The 16,476-nt window shown below is 45.6% G+C and overlaps 1 protein-coding gene and 1 long non-coding RNA gene across 2 annotated transcripts; one reads left to right on the forward strand and one right to left on the reverse strand.

Moving 5' to 3' along the window:
* Positions 1–11,037: 11,037 nt before the first annotated feature.
* On the forward strand, positions 11,038–13,629 carry LOC129596820 (beta-1,3-galactosyltransferase brn-like; the record flags this gene model as incomplete). Its single annotated transcript, XM_055494194.1, has 3 exons — positions 11,038–11,947; positions 12,376–12,535; positions 13,178–13,629. Coding segments are annotated over 3 exons (1,314 nt in total), but the record flags the coding sequence as incomplete, so codon positions are not given.
* Positions 13,630–13,706: 77 nt separating this feature from the next.
* On the reverse strand, positions 13,707–15,384 carry LOC129596812 (uncharacterized). Its single transcript, XR_008691488.1, has 2 exons — positions 14,805–15,384; positions 13,707–14,144 (listed from the first exon to the last, which is right to left on the reverse strand). It is a non-coding gene; the product is annotated as an uncharacterized LOC129596812 (long non-coding RNA).
* Between the last annotated feature and the right edge of the window lie 1,092 nt (positions 15,385–16,476).

Consider the following 16,476-nt stretch of genomic DNA (forward strand, 5'->3'; position numbering starts at 1 on the left):
CTTTAACCGCAGCGCTCTGTACTGTGGTTGTCATTTTAACATTTATTTTAACATTTACCAGTACCGGCTGTATGCTTCGTCGGTGGTATCCTGTGTAGTGTGTACCAAGTGCGACTACAAGCGCGCTAATTATACGAGCGTATTTTATACGTCAGTGTGTATGTAATTTGCTGATTACAAATGCTCCAACTTGTAGCGATGAAGCCGAAGCCAAGTAGGCTGAGGTGCTAGCTCTTCGGTGCACCTGATCCCTAAAGGTCTAAGCCACCTAGACGAACGGGCAGGGATGCGTGCAGCTCCACTGTATCGCGAAACAACGGGTCCAGCAATGAAGAGCTCTTGTGGGGACTTCCAAGCGAGAGAAGTGCACAAGATGTGCACGAGTTTTGGAACGCCCAGACAGCTTGTGAGCAAAAATAACGCTTGGTGATTGGTATGATTCGTTCGCAACTTCGCACGTCAGCTCAAGTCCGCCCCTCTTTTTTCGATCATCGGTTCAACTTACGCTGGCAATGCAGGGGATCCCAGTAGGTCCAGTTGGTCTGCCGGTACAACTTTTAGTGCAGGGAAGACACTGGAGAAGCAAAGCGGCATCTGTTCTTTAGGTTTCTGTTCCGCCGGAAAGAAATAGTTCGGTTCGCGCTTTACCAAAGCGCGAACGGTTGTGTCTTTACCAAAATAACCAAAGTCGCTAACTCTACCGGTACGAGTATGGAAGAAACAGCTCAGTTCTTTGTCACAACTCACAATACGATATAAATAATTATCATTCGGTCCACCTCTGCACAACACATTTGATCGCGGTGTTGCATACACCAGCTTGATTGGCGATCATCCATCGTCCATCAGGCTGAGAAAAACCCCAAAAAACAATCAGAATCAATCTGCCGTAACTACGCTTTACGGGAAAACTTGACGGTCTGGACTCGGGAGTCCATTGGAATATCTGAGTGAGTCTGTTCTGACAACTCATGGGAATCCCGTTTGGTAGTTACCGGCTTTGGAACCGGAAGTGAGGGAAGTAAGGTAGTCACATAGCACAGCCACAGCGAATTGCAGGCTCACAGTTTAGAACTGCAGACGTTTTGTCCTTTTCACTCGCTTTTTGAAGTTTTCGAATTTCACAAAATTTGATATTATTGACTTAACTGTTTTCATTCTGCAGCGTGACAGCGTCTATCAAGGGTTGTCATTATGTGGTCAAAAATTGGACTACTGTATCAAAGTGAATCTTATTTAAGCAGTGTCGAGGGAAAATCGAATTTACTGAAAATCAAGCGTAACTGGCATTTGACGCGGTGATCGGGGCGCACAAAAATAGTTAATATACACTCTGCAGTATTGTAAGATTGTATACATGCTCTGGTGTGTGACGCAGTGCCCCATGACGTTTTCCGAATTGATTGCGTCTGTTCGGTCGGTAGATTTTATCTTTTTTGAAGATCTTCTGACTTTCCTGAAATTAGCGACGTGGATGTTTGACATTGCGCAGTATTACACAAACCAGTAAAACCCTTTCAATAAACGTGTGTTCCTTTGCGTGATCGTGTAATCGTGTATCTATAGTATTTCGTCACACTGGCACCGTATTGATTCTTCTGTTGGCATACGAGTACTGCAAGTACGTAACAGTGCAACAGGTACTCCAGTGGTTCTTGAACTTGTATCCATTCTATTTTGTCCTTTCACATCGTGCATGCACGGATAACCGCACTGTACACCAGTGTCAATATGTAAAAACACAAAGTGCATGCATTTTGTGTTTTTATAATGCCAGTACACTGAGAAGAAAACCGCATTTTCAAATTTTTAAAAAAAACACGTGACCAAAAACCACGGGACCAAAATTACGTCATCCGTACCGATAAAAAATGCAGTGAAGTAATAAGGTGCAAGCTTACTAATGGCCAATACTTTTCGATAGGCTACCAGTAAATTTAATCCGGGTCGGATAGTGGATCCGATAAGAAATTTCATCGTTATCATTTGTTTTACCATCGACCATGTACTATTTTTATAAGTCCAGTCTGACCACGTATTAATGTTCAGCGAATTATTCTGCTCTAGAAAATGTTTTTGAAAATTTTTTTCTGGAACAAAATAATTCTGACTGCCGCCTTCCAGGCCACCACAGTATTCTGGGCGGTAGCATTGAGATCGAGGGCACAAATATTATTTTCGTCATTTTTACGCAGTTTCTAGGTACATTAATAACGCCAAATTCGGATTTGATGTTAGAAAATTGATATTAGCAGTGCGTAAAAAGGTTTTGCTGAGGAGGGTGTCGATAATCGATGTAATGGTTCTAACTGATGTAATTCTGTAGAATGTCTTACCGAATTCCGCGAATCCCTGAAAAGACCAAGGATGAGATGGAAGCGGAAATTATAACGCTGAAAAAAGATCAGCAGCGAGATGCGGCAAAGATCGCGGAGATTCAAAAACAGAACAGAGATCTGACACATCAGAACATCCTGTACCAACATCAGTTGACCCAAAGTAAAGTTACCCCTGATGAAGTGCTGGTAACGATTGCAAACCAGGCTACTTGTGATGGCTGGATTGAATACTGGTCTGAACGGTTTATTGGCCTTTTCGAAAAGCGCATCAAGCTTACGCCAGTTGTAAAGGCTCATGTTTCCTGGCGAAAGCAAGTGGCCACCGGCACTATTCCGGAAAACCTGCCGTTAGAGTTTCGTTGTCTGGTAAACGCTCCGGGTGTACTTTTCCCGGAATACACAAGTCAGGAAGAGTTGCAGCGCCAGAAAGATATGCGTTGGGGATTTTTGTTGAGTGTTCTCCATGATCGTTGCACAAACTTTGATGTCGCACGTACAAAGTTTGATGAAGAAGAGGAAAGCAACACTGATTTTGCAATTAAGAATATTGGTTTTGAAAACGTGGTTAAACTGAAAGTTCGCTGTTTGGAACTAGCCGATGCGCGAGCGCATAATAAGTCGGCGCCTGCAAAGTTTGAAAAGTTGCAGTAATGTTGACCATGTGTATGAATAAAGCTGCTTGTATTTCAGTAAAATATGGTAGCGGTCAGTAAACATACGACACAATCAGATTTTGACGTGTAAAAGGCACAGGCTATACAGAAATATCATCCCCTATGGCGGATAAACCGAAAAACCAATCTAACATGTTCCACAAACAACACTGCAGTAATTCGATATGCGTATAATTAAACGCATATGGGATTGCGATAGAAAAAAATATTTTTTTCTATTATTGCAGATACAATGGGCAGGCGCAAATGTATTGCCTGCCCGAATTTCAAGCCGGCAAGCCAGGCAGCGGCTGAATGCTTGCAGACGTACCACAAATTTCCTGATGCGAGCACTGACGGTTCGCGGTCTGCACTTTGGATAGCGTTTGCACGACAGGGTCCATCATGGAAGCCAACACGTCATTCTTATTTGTGCTCAGATCATTTTCACCAAGATTGCTATGAAACTACGGCGAAAGGGGATACCCGACTTCGATCAACAGCAGTACCGTCGATCTTTCTTGGGCATATCCCGGTGGAAGAAAATCAGAGCGTCCCCCTTGAAATTAGTCAGAGAAAAGCAGTTGAATCACCAAAATTAGGCGCTACGGAACCGCTGCTTGTGGGGCGCGGCAAGCGGCAAATGAATTCATCTGGTGAGCTGTCACGTGTTGATAAGAAGAAGAATCTGAACGACAGCATAAGTGAACTGAACGCTAGCTTTGGAGGATTGTCCACGTGCGAGCCAATTGAAATTGACCTTGAAAATGTTGTGTTTAGCTTTAAAATGCTGGAAAATAATCTGGACTTACTGCGCCTTCCTCCGTTTTGGGTCGCATTTGTAGTGGAAAGCGAGAATGCTGTTGCTGTTCTTCGTGTTGATCCGGTGACCTTTGAGAACATTTTCACGATTGGAATCCAAAGCACGCTGCATATCACACTGCGCATTCGCAACAAGTTGTATACCGGAAACGAGATCACTGTGGCTCAGATTTTCAGCTTTCAAACAGTCGTGGATCTGGCATCAACTTTGGAATCCAGCAAGTTATGTCCGTCGTACGAAACGAATGCTGGCTGCGAACTAGCTTACCTGGGGAAAAAGTCATGTTGTTTATCATGCAAGGAATACCGGAAGCAGTACCTGTCAACTGCGAATTACGTGAAAACCCTGCGAAGTCGCTCCGAGTCCGCATCTAAAACCCAGAACGCACTGAGAGCACGCGTCAGTCGACGGGAATCAAAAGCATCCCAAGCTGAAAAAGCCCATGGTTTATCCCGATGGCTTCAATCAACAGAGGGTTAACTATGCGGCTGTACTGCTGTCAGCATCAAGCGCACGCACATTGCAAATGCTTGAGGATGCCGGGCGTATGAGTAAAACCCTCTGCACGCGGCGGTATTGCGAGTTTTTTAATGGTTGCATCGATCACATGAACTCATCTTTGGCCGATCCCCACCCTGGGCGCACTCCCATTCGCTTCGAAAATGATGTACTTGACAAGATCCAAGCGGACATTGATCGATTGGTGCGTTGGAAGGAAACTGTTCACCAGAAAGACAGGCTCTGCAATCGTACAATTAACCACCTCGTTGTGACCCTGGATAGCATAAAGAGGCTTTCTACCGAACTGCTCGCTGAAGGCCTGCTTTACGTTCAAACGAAGAATTTAAACAACGATATGCACGAGGTAATACTCTACCCTACTAGGCAAACATTTTATAGCTTTTCCATGATTATTTGTTTTCTAGAGGTACTTCGCACGGTGTCGACAACTGGGAGGATCCTGTATCAACCCAACAGTTGAGAACATGCTGGTTATTTTTCGAATTCTGTCGTTTCATAATATCCAGAAAGCTTGCGAGCATCTGAAAACGAACATCGAGCAAATTGACGATGAGAATGTTATTGGTTCAATGAACATTTTCGACTTGTCCGAAGAGTACTCGAAAAAGCTCGATGCGGCTAAGACCCTGGCGCTGCTGTCACAATCAGATCCAGTTATACCAGAACTAGAACCTTTACCGGAAGGGTTCCAGCTGGATAACATTGTCAAAAATGCCGTTTATTATTTGAGCGGATTCACAAATAAAAGAAAAGAGCTGGAGGCCGAAGTGTGTGATTCTTGTCGGTTGGAGTTATTTTGGTTAGATTCTTCGAAAGGGACTCCTGATTTTGCCCAACTGACAGAAATGAAAGACGACGGAGGTTTGAACTTTGTTGGGGGTGTCTTTTATGACATGATGTGCAGTCTTGAGCGGATATTCCAGAAACAGATTGACGAAGTCCTTTACCTTTCTCCGCGCCAATCACTTCTTGCTTTCGCTGAAAAATACGCCATGGAGAATTTTGTTACCAGAAAATGTAATTTACTGTCCCCATGCCTTGCTGATTGCTCTTGGACCGAAATTTTTCATAAAAGTGCAACTTATTATTTCCAAATACGGATTCATTTCTATGTCAAGTTGATGAACGATAAGGTTGGCAAAAAATGGTCAAAAAGTGACGATTCTAAGAAGCGAAAGTTGAAAATTCTCAACGGTGATTGAATAATGTTGTGCAAGCGTTTACAATGTTTTGGATTGCTATTTTTTGGTTTTAAATTTTAATCGAAATTGCTAATAAAATTGTCAGACATGATACGGAAAGTTGCGTGTGTGAAGTGCGTTCCGTAAAGTGTACGCAACGTAGCGTATGCAGCAGCGTATCGTCGCCCCGATCACCGCGTCAAATGCCAGTTACGCTTGATTTTCAGTAAATTCGATTTTCCCTCGACACTGCTTAAATAAGATTCACTTTGACTGTATAGTGTTATTGGTGTATAAGATTTCGAAGTGGTTATTTTGCCGCAGTGTTTGTGGCTAAATAGCAAGTTGGCTATTTTGCCGCACTATGGTGGGCGAAATAGCTATTTGGCTATTTTACCGCACCATTATTGCAGCCTTTGTCGCCGCGCACTTTCAATGAGATCTGTACGGTAAAGTGCCGGAAGTTCTGTGAAAACAGCGTTACTTACTTCAAACAGAATCTTACAGAGCGTTACAGAGCAACGAGACAATCCAACACAAAATGTGTCACTGTTAACGGAGGCTATGTATGAGAGGCTTCGCCTTCGCCTGTGCCTTTTAAGCGGTGCGCATTCGCTTTCGCCTTCCAAAAGATGCACCTTTCATTGGTCTTCTTATGTAATTCTTACGTTTCTTGGGTTTTATTCCAATTTCCGAGGGAATACTGTTAGGTTTTCTTATGTCTTGGCCTTTGACTACAGTACATATATACGAGCACAGTACATACTGTCAAAATTATTGTGTGCCATTGAGATTCTTGCATGCGGTGTATCATGTAACTGTAAGAGCACAGACAGATCTTCCCTCATGAGAAAACATTAAGCGTTCCGCTCCAGCAGATGCATGGAATCTTCAGAGAATAGTCCTGTCTATTCCGAACTGTTCGTCAAAGTCAGAGCTGTGCTGGCTTAGCGAAACATTCCAGTCTGCACATTAACAAAGTGAAGAAGAAACGGCATTCTGTGAAAAAATTATATGCACCCATATCGGCAAACAACACTCCATTGTCATGTCGGCACAGCCGGGAACAGAACACAGCCGGGAACAGAACACAGCCGGGAACAGAACACAGCCGGAAACAGAACACAGCCGGGAACAGAACACAGCCGGGAATAGAACACAGCCGGGAACAGAACACAGCCGGGAACAGAACACAGCCGGGAATGGCACAGCCGGGACGGCCAAGAATCGCCGCTCTGAGGGGTAGTCCAGCGTTCTAGCGACGGCGCCAATCCTGGTACCAGCAGCGTTGGTACGGGTTCTGGTTTCAGTCGCCGGCCGCGAATCCACACATTGCCGCCGCATGCAGCGCTAACAGGTGATCGTTCAGGTTTGCGTCCGTCGGGCCTGGCCGATTCGTCCCCCCTAGGTTTCAGAAGTTCTAGCCGGCTACATTCCAGCCCCTTGGTCAGTTAAGTTCTTGCCGAACTAACCTTCGCCAAAACTGCCGCGGCCCCTACCTCGCGGCTGGCTGAAATTCCCTCCATAGCAGGGCTTCTGTCATAATTCCAGCCGTATCCTCGAGTGCTTCTACCATAACTGCTTGCCCCCCGGCGGGCTCGGTTGGAACTGTCCGTCCTGTGGCGGAGATGCAGATGCAGGGCCGAAAAGTGTCCAGTTTACGGTAAATGCATGTCCGGGCGACGCGAATCTTTATGTCGCCTGCACAGCCAGCACGAACATCACTTTTCCGGTTGGCAAATCGAGCAGTAAACTTGGCCATCCAGACAACTTACGGCCAACCGTCCTTCTGCTCTTCTGACTTCGGTTCCTAGTACTAGTCCGCCACATGGCCGTTAGAGCCCGCTCACGTACGACCATGAACTCAGCGATTACTGCGCTAACGGCTAATTCGTGTCTTTTGTATATGCAGCAAAGCTGGTATACCCATCCGTCCTGCTTTAGCATATCGCCGTCGAACTTGACGCGAGGTCCGTCATCCGGCTGGCCGATATCAGCGCTCGCTCGAGATTATTCGATTTGCTAACGTTGTGTCGACTCCGACCGAAATCGACCCGGCTTCTCGGTTTCTCTTTCCGGTCGTGTCGTTGGTCTCGGTCAGCACTGCCCTGGTCATCCCGTCGACCAGGGCTCTTCGCGTCCCGGCGATTCTCGCCGAGACAGCTGCCCGGCAAGATGCAATACTGAAGCATTAAAATTGGACAGCTGGTCGGCAAGATTTATCAGCAGGCCGTATTGCACACGGGCTTAGTGCAGCATGGACAGCAACCCGTCTTAGTCGGAGAGCAGCCTCGCCCGGCACATCTGCCAGCTGTCGGATAACCATGGCCAGCCGTCGTCACACGACAATCGTAGGATGAACCCTGCCGACCAGAACAGACGGTACGGCAGCCTACGCTGGCGCAAACACGACATCGGACTCAGAACCAACATCAACGAAACCTGTCGGAAAGTGACAGCCGGACAAGGGCGGCACAACTACAATGGCCGACATCGAGGATGATCCTTGCCGCCGACATAATTGGTCCGGCCTCGGCGAGACGCTAGATATACGGCGCCGGAGCAATTGACGCAAGAAGAGTCGCGGTACTGACGCGACCGACCGGGTTCGGCAGCAAGCCACTGGAAAATCCGGGAGGCGCCGTGCCAGGCTAAAATCGAAAGTTCATCCTGTCGGATGTGCCGCAATCGTCCACCACGTCGATCAGGTTCCTCGTGTCAGCCTGTTCCTTCCAACGGTTAGCTGCATTGCTCAGGATGAGTTCGTGCAGCTGCGGCGTTCAATCTTGAAGCCTCCTATCTGTTCCGGTCTGCCTCGACTGTTCTTCCGGCTTCGGTGGGTTTGTCCGTCTCGCCGCATCGGTAGTCCGCGGTGCCGTGCCGTTTAATCCCACCGAACCAAGGGGCCGCGGGGTAGCGCTCCGCGGCGCCGGGCAGTTGTTAGATTCGTCTTCAAGCCGACTACTCGTTTCTTAAGCTGTTCCGTCCGGTGTATCGCTGTTCTCAGTTCCTGTTCTAGGTTAACGCATTTCAAAAACACATCCATCTGCGCCTTCGGAGCTTTGACGGTTCATGCGATGAACTCGGTTGATTCGACCAGAGATTATTTGAGCTTTTCTTCGTACGCGTCCCTTCTTTTGTTGCCGTCCGATGCTGTCGCTGTAGCATCTCTATCGCTTCAGTTATTTTGCTGCACTCCTGCCTAAGGTAGACGCTCTCGGTTGCGAAAGTGTCCATCTGTTTTTGAAGTCGGTCGGTGGCTTCTGCCATGTCCATATTCTCCGTTTTAAGAAAGGTAATAGTCGCCTCCTTTTTCGCCAAGGTTGCCTTCTTCCGGTCGATCTTGTTCCGGGCGGCTGCTAACTAGATGGGCCGATTGTCCGCTTATCGTGCCATCGGTGATCTGGTCCGGCGGCCTGCTAAGTTTCTGGAACTGCTGTTCTTCCGGCGTCTGAAATACCGGTTCGTTCGGGTCGGGTCGAGTTCTGTCCGCCTTCGGTGGAGATTCCGGGCTGCCGTCTACTAGAGACACTGGAACAATTCCGGCGAACAGTGTCGGCCGGCGACGGAATGGTTTACCCGCTCGTCAAGCGGTCGACTGAGCTCTCCGTCGAACTCTGCCGAGTAACCGTTGGTGTAAGCTGATCCGCTTCATCTGGGCCGGGTGATCTGGTGGCCGTGCCGGGTTACGATCCACCCTCTGCGGTTTCCGCTACCCGTTCTCCGGATTGTGCGTTCACCGGCTCGGTTGGGTCCGCAGTGCTTACCGTGACGCCGGGTTGCCGAGCGGGCGTGTGTGATGCTCGCCCTTCTTCAGCGGGCTGTCCATGCGTGTCCGGAGGGTGTTCCGTCCGTTTTGTTAAGTGCGGTCCGAATGAAGTGTCAGCTGACTACAGACGTGTGTAACCGTCCAAAACGACCAACGGCTGTCTTAGACGACCGGTCCTTTTGGACGGTTACAGACGCGCACTATGTAAATGTCACAATGAATGACTAATACAGTATCTGTCTGGTGTCAGTTCGTTATGGCGCACAAAATTCTTTTATTAGAATCTCGGATATAAAAAAAACATTTTTTACCTTTGCCTAAATTTTAAATAACACCAACATTACTTTCCAGTCTAAAGGAATCGACCTTTGATCGTAGGTGCACCTGAAGCGAAGGCGACAATGGCTCTTGTCTCGTCCATGCTTACGTAACTTGCGGTATAACCCAAAATATTTTTCAATATGGCTGCGTGCACGGGTAAACACGGGCGTTGGATGCGGGCACGGGTGATTTCATTTGTTTCAGAATTATTATATTTTAAAGTTGGAAGAAGATTATAACCTGGATGGAGGGCATAAAATCGAAGTGAGAGGTGCCAAAAGCAGCGGGAAATGGAATGCGATAGCCGTGGCTACCGCGTTCGTTTTCAAGATGGATCCTGGAACGGCCGTTTTTGAAGTGGATCCGTTGCGAACTCACCTGGCAGCCGCTTATGAAAGCATGCAACTGACACCATTACCATCTGCATGAAGCCGCGCCGAAAAAACTCTGAGCCACAAAACAGAAATATTTGTAACTATTTCTAGATTATGGCACATAAAAACATATGTCAGAAAACCGGTAGAAAAACCTGCTATGACTGACTAAAACGTGGGAAACCACAAGATGTTATTACGACAGAAATTCGGATAACATAAAAACAGAATTTAATCAGCCAATACGTTAACGTAAAAAAACGCAAAATTAAAATGCCGTGCACACAGACAACACCCGTGTTTCCCCGTGCACGCAGCAACTACCTTATAATTATCCTGTTCCCGTCCGTAGTGCGGCAAAATAGCCAACGAGCTGTTTTAACGCAGTGTGCGGTAAAATAGCTAACAAGCTATTTCGCCCACCATAGTGCGGCAAAATAGCCAACTGGCTATTCCGGCGCAGTGTGCGGCAAAATAGCCCTGGCAAAATAGCCTGAGGGCTATTTTGACCCCTATTGTTATACTGCGGCAAAATAGCCATAGCCATAAAATTTTGTTGTACGTTTTTCTTGATCAAGGGTAGGAGCTACTGCTAGTGGCTGAAAGCGTTGCCCGTTATAAGACCCTTACAAAGGAGATGATACATTGGTACCAGTCTCATTTTGTCGAATGTAATCACAATCGTGAAGATCACTCAAGCGTGAATCTGTTTACATTTTTGCCTAGCGTGTGTCATCGATTTACAAGCGTTTTTGTTGTTGTGCTGCCCCGTGGGTGCCGAGCCTGTTGTACGAACGGCCGGGACTGCATCAGGCTGGCTGAATGGCATCTGTCAGCCTATATGTACTGTAGTCCCGTGGATGAAGGCAAAGAGCTTCAGTGCTTCACATGGCATCGATGAGCACTGAGTACGCTCGTCTTGAAGCGCACATTTGAAGCCCAAGGACAAACATCCTCGGATTCGTCCGTTGGTGTAGACGTAACCAGCCACGAGCGCATCCCCAACCGGGCCAACCCGTTACACCTCATCCAGCGTCTAACCCGTTACACCTCATCCAGCGTCTAACCCGTTACACCTCATCCAGCGTCTCCTCTGCGACTCGGGCCTGGTGCAGTGCGACGCCTACTTCTCCTTCAGCTTGACCATCACCATCCTAGTCTGCGCCCACTTCCTGGGCGTCTACGACATCCTCCTCTTCGAGTCCTCCTTCCCCTCCGACTTCTCCTGGCCCCCGCACGTCTTCGACGACGCCTCCTTCGAGACGTACCAGCGTAACGCCGACGGTCGCAAAATCGACTACCCCGAGTTCTCATCCAGCCTGACCAGCTCCTTCGAAGAGTGGAAGCTGAACGCGGCCTTCTGGCGGCTGGAGAACGCCAACGACTACTCGGACCGGCCGGCCTTCGCGCCGGGGATGATGAGCATGGTCGGGCAGATCCCGGTGATCAAGACGCACATCAAGTACCTCCAGGCCATCACCAACCCTGTGGATCTCCCCCCGCCCGTCGCCTGCACCACCACGGAGGACGCGGCCAAGAGTCTGGGCCTGCTAATCGTCGTCAAGTCGGCGCTGGCGCATTTTGAGCGACGCGCCGCGATTCGAAGGACCTACGCCGCCGCAGTGCACCGTCGCGATGCGCAGCGGGATTTCGAGGTGCTGTTTGTGCTGGGAGTGGCCGGGGGGAACGGGGTGTCGGGCAGTGGGGAGTTCTCGTGGGATCTGCAGGAGCGGGTGGTGCGCGAGCAGGCGGAGTTCGGGGATTTGGTGCAGATGCGCTTTGTGGATACGTATTTTAATAACACGGCCAAGACGGTGGCGGGAATTCACTATGTGGTGGATAATTGTCCGGTGTTGGATCCGCGACATGGGTTCTTGTTTCTGACGGATGATGATATGCTGGTGAATGTGGAGAATCTGGAAAAGTTGATTGAAACCGTGAAGGTTCAGCGTGAAGCGGAAGGAAGTGAGTTTTTTTTTAATAATTATTGCAAATCGGTATATGAACAATCTTTTCGTCTCCGTTTTTCAGAAAATAAATTCGATTGTACAATACGTTTTTAAAGAATTTTTTTCATATTTTTTTATAGAAAGGGTACATGAATAATTTGTTAAAATTCTTATCATTTTAAAAGTTTGTCTCAGAGTCTGAAACCACTGAATAAATAGAAAAGGAGGACAAATAAATAGAAATTTTAAATAAATGATTCATAGGAATATGTTCAGATTGCGGGCGTAGATTTTCACTGCTTAAACTGTTTATCAATCTGAAGACCTGTAAATTTTGCGCCCAGTAGAATTTTTTAATAGTGTGGAAAAGCAATTCTAGAGCTCGATAGTTTATTTGCACCATGTAAAATAATTGGAAATTTCTGATTTTTGTTGTATCTGTAGTTAAAGATGTTTATTTGGGTTACAAATTCCCGGGTTCCAAGCCGAAACGTTGGCGGCTATCCAAGTGGTACGTGTCGACCAACGAATACCCTTTCTCCTGGTATCCTCCCTACATCACCGCCGCGGCCGTCCTCCTGTCCAAAGACACGGTAGAGAAATTCAAAAAACACAGCCGGTACTTTGCGATTGCTTTATGCGGCTAGTTGTTTCGAAAACGGCTCGGTTTACATGTTCAGCAATGCATTAATCAGGTGACAGACAGAACATTTTGTGCAAAGTACGGTAATTCATTCACGCAGAGTTACAATGGAGGCTATAACACTGCAACAGACAGATCGTATGCAGCAGCTCGCAAACGCGAGCGCCAGCTTTATTTTAACGCGCAATGGCGCTAACCGGCTCGGGCAGAGCAAGACGTTCAACAGAACCAGACTAAGAGAATTCTAAACAGGTAGACAGCAAGCACATCTCTAGGGAAGGCGCCAATCCTCTGCTTCGACTGATCTCCTGTCTCCTTCCATTTGGCACGATTGGTACTGCGGACATCACAGGCCTTTCAGTCCGCCGTTACTGAGTAGCCAGGGTGGTATTGTGATCCTCCATCTCCCGTGCCCGTCTCCGTGGTGGTATTGCTGCCTCAGCCAAGCACTTCGCACACAGGCCTTGCGGGCCGTGCACTCGCAGCCTGAACTCAGAGTGGTCACCCATCTAAGTCCAAACCGCGCTCGATGTAGACTATCTTTCAAAACCCGAAGGTTTATCCATCTAGCCACAACGAGTGTGCTTGCCACAACGAGTGTGCTAACTATGCTTCACACTTTGTCCCGTTATTCCGCTTCGACGACATCTACCTGTCCATCCTGGCGCACATGATGGCCGTGGAGAGTCAGCATTACGGGGATGCATTTCATTTTGATCATCTGCCGTTCGATGAGAAGACGTACAAGTTCTACCGGGACACCGTGGTCGCGGTGCACGGCTACCATGATCCGGAATTGTTAGAGAGGACGTATGACAAGTTGAAGAAGCTGATGGGACGTGCTTGATGGATTTGTATCAGTATTATTCGTCTTTTCAATCTAGTCGCGGGATTTTCAATGTGAATAATGTACAATACTACTGCACGGGTGTTTTTATTTATTTACATGTTGTCAGATAAAAATGCGTTGCATTCGGTGAATTCTCTTGACGAGCGCAGCTGAGTTAATGATGGTTTTTCCAATAATTTTGTTTATTTTTTAAAAATTAGCAGTCGTTACAGGAAGGATATCTGAACATTTATATGTGGTGATATTTGAATATAAAATAAATTATATTTGCGAAAATAAAAGTCCTGAAACGGATTTTATTTCCCTTTAAATAAGCTCATTTGCCGGTGCCAGCAACTGGCAACGATCGCATTTTTTTTACGGCAGAGCATCTTCCACAGTTCAACCTTATAAAACAGCAAACGCCCCATCCATAGTTAAAACAATAAAACGCAGCTTTCTGTACATTAGTACATACAAAACCATTTGTTTAAACAGGCAGCCATCGAACTACGAAAATCGATACTATTTTCCGATCGGCAGGAGCGCTTCTCCGCTTTCCAGGTCGTGAGTGCCGTGCGTGATTGCAGTATCAGTCATTCACCTTGGGAAAAATCCCAGAATTAAAATAAACAGCATAATTTATAAAACCGAAAAGTAACATCGGACGGGTCCAGGAATTAATGGCAATCCCTTCCAAAATATGAAGAGCATCAAGCGGTTATCCAGACCGAATGCATTCTGCAAAATAAATTGCTGCTAACAATTATTATGACGCAGACTTCTAAGAAACACGGCAAAATAAGCACTGGAAATAACCCAGTAATGAGTAATCAGTTGTGTCAGTGCGAAATGCACCAAAAAAATCACCGATTGTTTTAATTATTTTTCTTATCTATTCGTATTATCATTGTAATTTGTAAGTACCTAAAATTTCCTTATACTGATAACTTTCGGCAAACCCAAAAATGCAAATCAATCTTGAAATCCCTAAACCTTTCTTTAACCTTGTATACACCGTACTCGTACACATGCTAATGCACAATATTATGTAAAAATATACTAGTAACCGCAAACGAACTTATAAATAAAACAACAAAAATTTATTTCACACGACTTTGAAATCAACTGATTTTTATCACATAAATTCCCACTGAATCCTAATTCATTTTAATTGATTATCAGATAACTTAATTTTAAATTTAATAAATTTTAACCTGAAATTATTGTTACATAATTTGAATCATGCACATGCAGATATTAGGAATAGAAGAGTAACGTCGAGTCGTCGACCAAACTCCTTTACCGTACATTCGACTGCCTCAAACTTCAAAACTATTAGGTATAAATAATAAATCAATAATTAAAGAAAGTCACAAAGAATATAATGCGTGCGCGTACCGAGATTTGTGCTCTGTTTAGATGCACTCAGCAGCAATCGCAGGGGATGGGGATGCAGATGGGAATGGGGAAGCAGCACAGCCAGCACGTAGATTCGCCGTCGCCTCCTTCCTGCGGCGAACGGACGGGAAGCGTGCTCTTGGCCGAGGGATCCACATTCGGTGGGATGGTGATGGGCTTCTGGACGGACTGCGGGACAGGGGCCTCCATGTCTGGTATTCGATTGTCGACTGTAGGACGCTCAATAGTGCACAGGGGAAATACAACAGATCAGCTGTTTTCGTATCAGCTGGCGAAAATGTAGCGTCTACCTAGCTTGCGGCACGAATTAATGATGTTGAGAATAGTGGCGGCTCCCTATAAGGTGATCCTGTTTATTCACGGTCAGCAGTCAGCAAGCTAGCTCACCTCAGCACATTAATTTGTAAAGTAGTTCAACAACAGTACAATTAGAATCGCCTGCAGAAGTCAATCAAGTGCGGAATAATTTTGAAACTGAAAGCGATGAGAATTTGTGAGCAATGGTTAATTGCCTTACGATTAGTAAGTACGAAGTACTTGTACGTACGCCGTTTACTCGTTCGGTGACTATTATAGTAATAAGTCGCTGCTCGGTGGTACAGTACGAGTACTTCCGCTTTCTGTCTACTCGTTGGTAGTTCAACAGAATTCTGTGTGAATCCGGTCATTCCGCGGTATGGCGGGCAATGCTGTGGCTGTATTGTACACGTGCAGGTACATAGTATACTCGTAGATTAAGGATAAATAATAATAATATAATAATAGAAGTTTGTCTGTGTAATGATCAGCAGCATAATTGTATGCCGTATATATACTGTACACGCCGGTTAAAATTAATGTTATCATTAATCTTATTACATTAATAATCATTAATCATCATTAATTTTATTCGTGCTGTGAAATGCATTAATAATATATCTATACTATTATATCTGTATATTATATAATAATATAGATAATTATACGAGTATTTACGATTATTTACGCACATACAATAATAATCAACCATGAGTACTTTTATTGTTATTGTTTGTGCGTACTATGTACCTATCTGATGTACTACTTCTGTCTACATAAACCAGCTATGTACTTGTACAAGTAAACACACGTCCAAAAACCACGAAGGACACTAACGGTTTTGGATGTTTTTTTTAATGTTTAAAATTTAATCATTTGAATTAGTGTAAATGTGCGCTCATTTGAATTAGAGTACATAAACAGTAATGATTACTGTTAGTTTTTTAGTTTTCTGTTATGGTTTGCCCGAGACGATTGATATGCATCGTGCTGACCAGAGTTTATACCGACATAATATCAAAATTATATAGAAGTTAGAACAATGTCCAGAGCATATGAATATTATAGTAAGTATTTAATCACTAACAATAAGTGTAGTACTTAATTACTGCACTTCTGTGAAAGCTTTTAGGGGGAAAATATACAGTAAAAAATTAGGGCAGTCTACAACCCCCAGTTCCATCGTAGCGCAAATACTTTTGCAAATTAGCAGAAATAATAATACATAACTAGTAATAAAGTAGTAAAAACATTTATTACTGATAGGGAATCTACCTATTAAAAGTATTAACGGTGTACGTACGAAGTTACGTCGCTACGAACAATGATACGAACAGAAGTGAAATCCTGTTCG

The sequence above is a fragment of the Paramacrobiotus metropolitanus genome, unplaced genomic scaffold (assembly GCF_019649055.1).
Source record: "Paramacrobiotus metropolitanus isolate TYO unplaced genomic scaffold, Prichtersi_v1.0 Parri_scaffold0000096, whole genome shotgun sequence".
Lineage (NCBI taxonomy): Eukaryota > Metazoa > Tardigrada > Eutardigrada > Parachela > Macrobiotidae > Paramacrobiotus > Paramacrobiotus metropolitanus.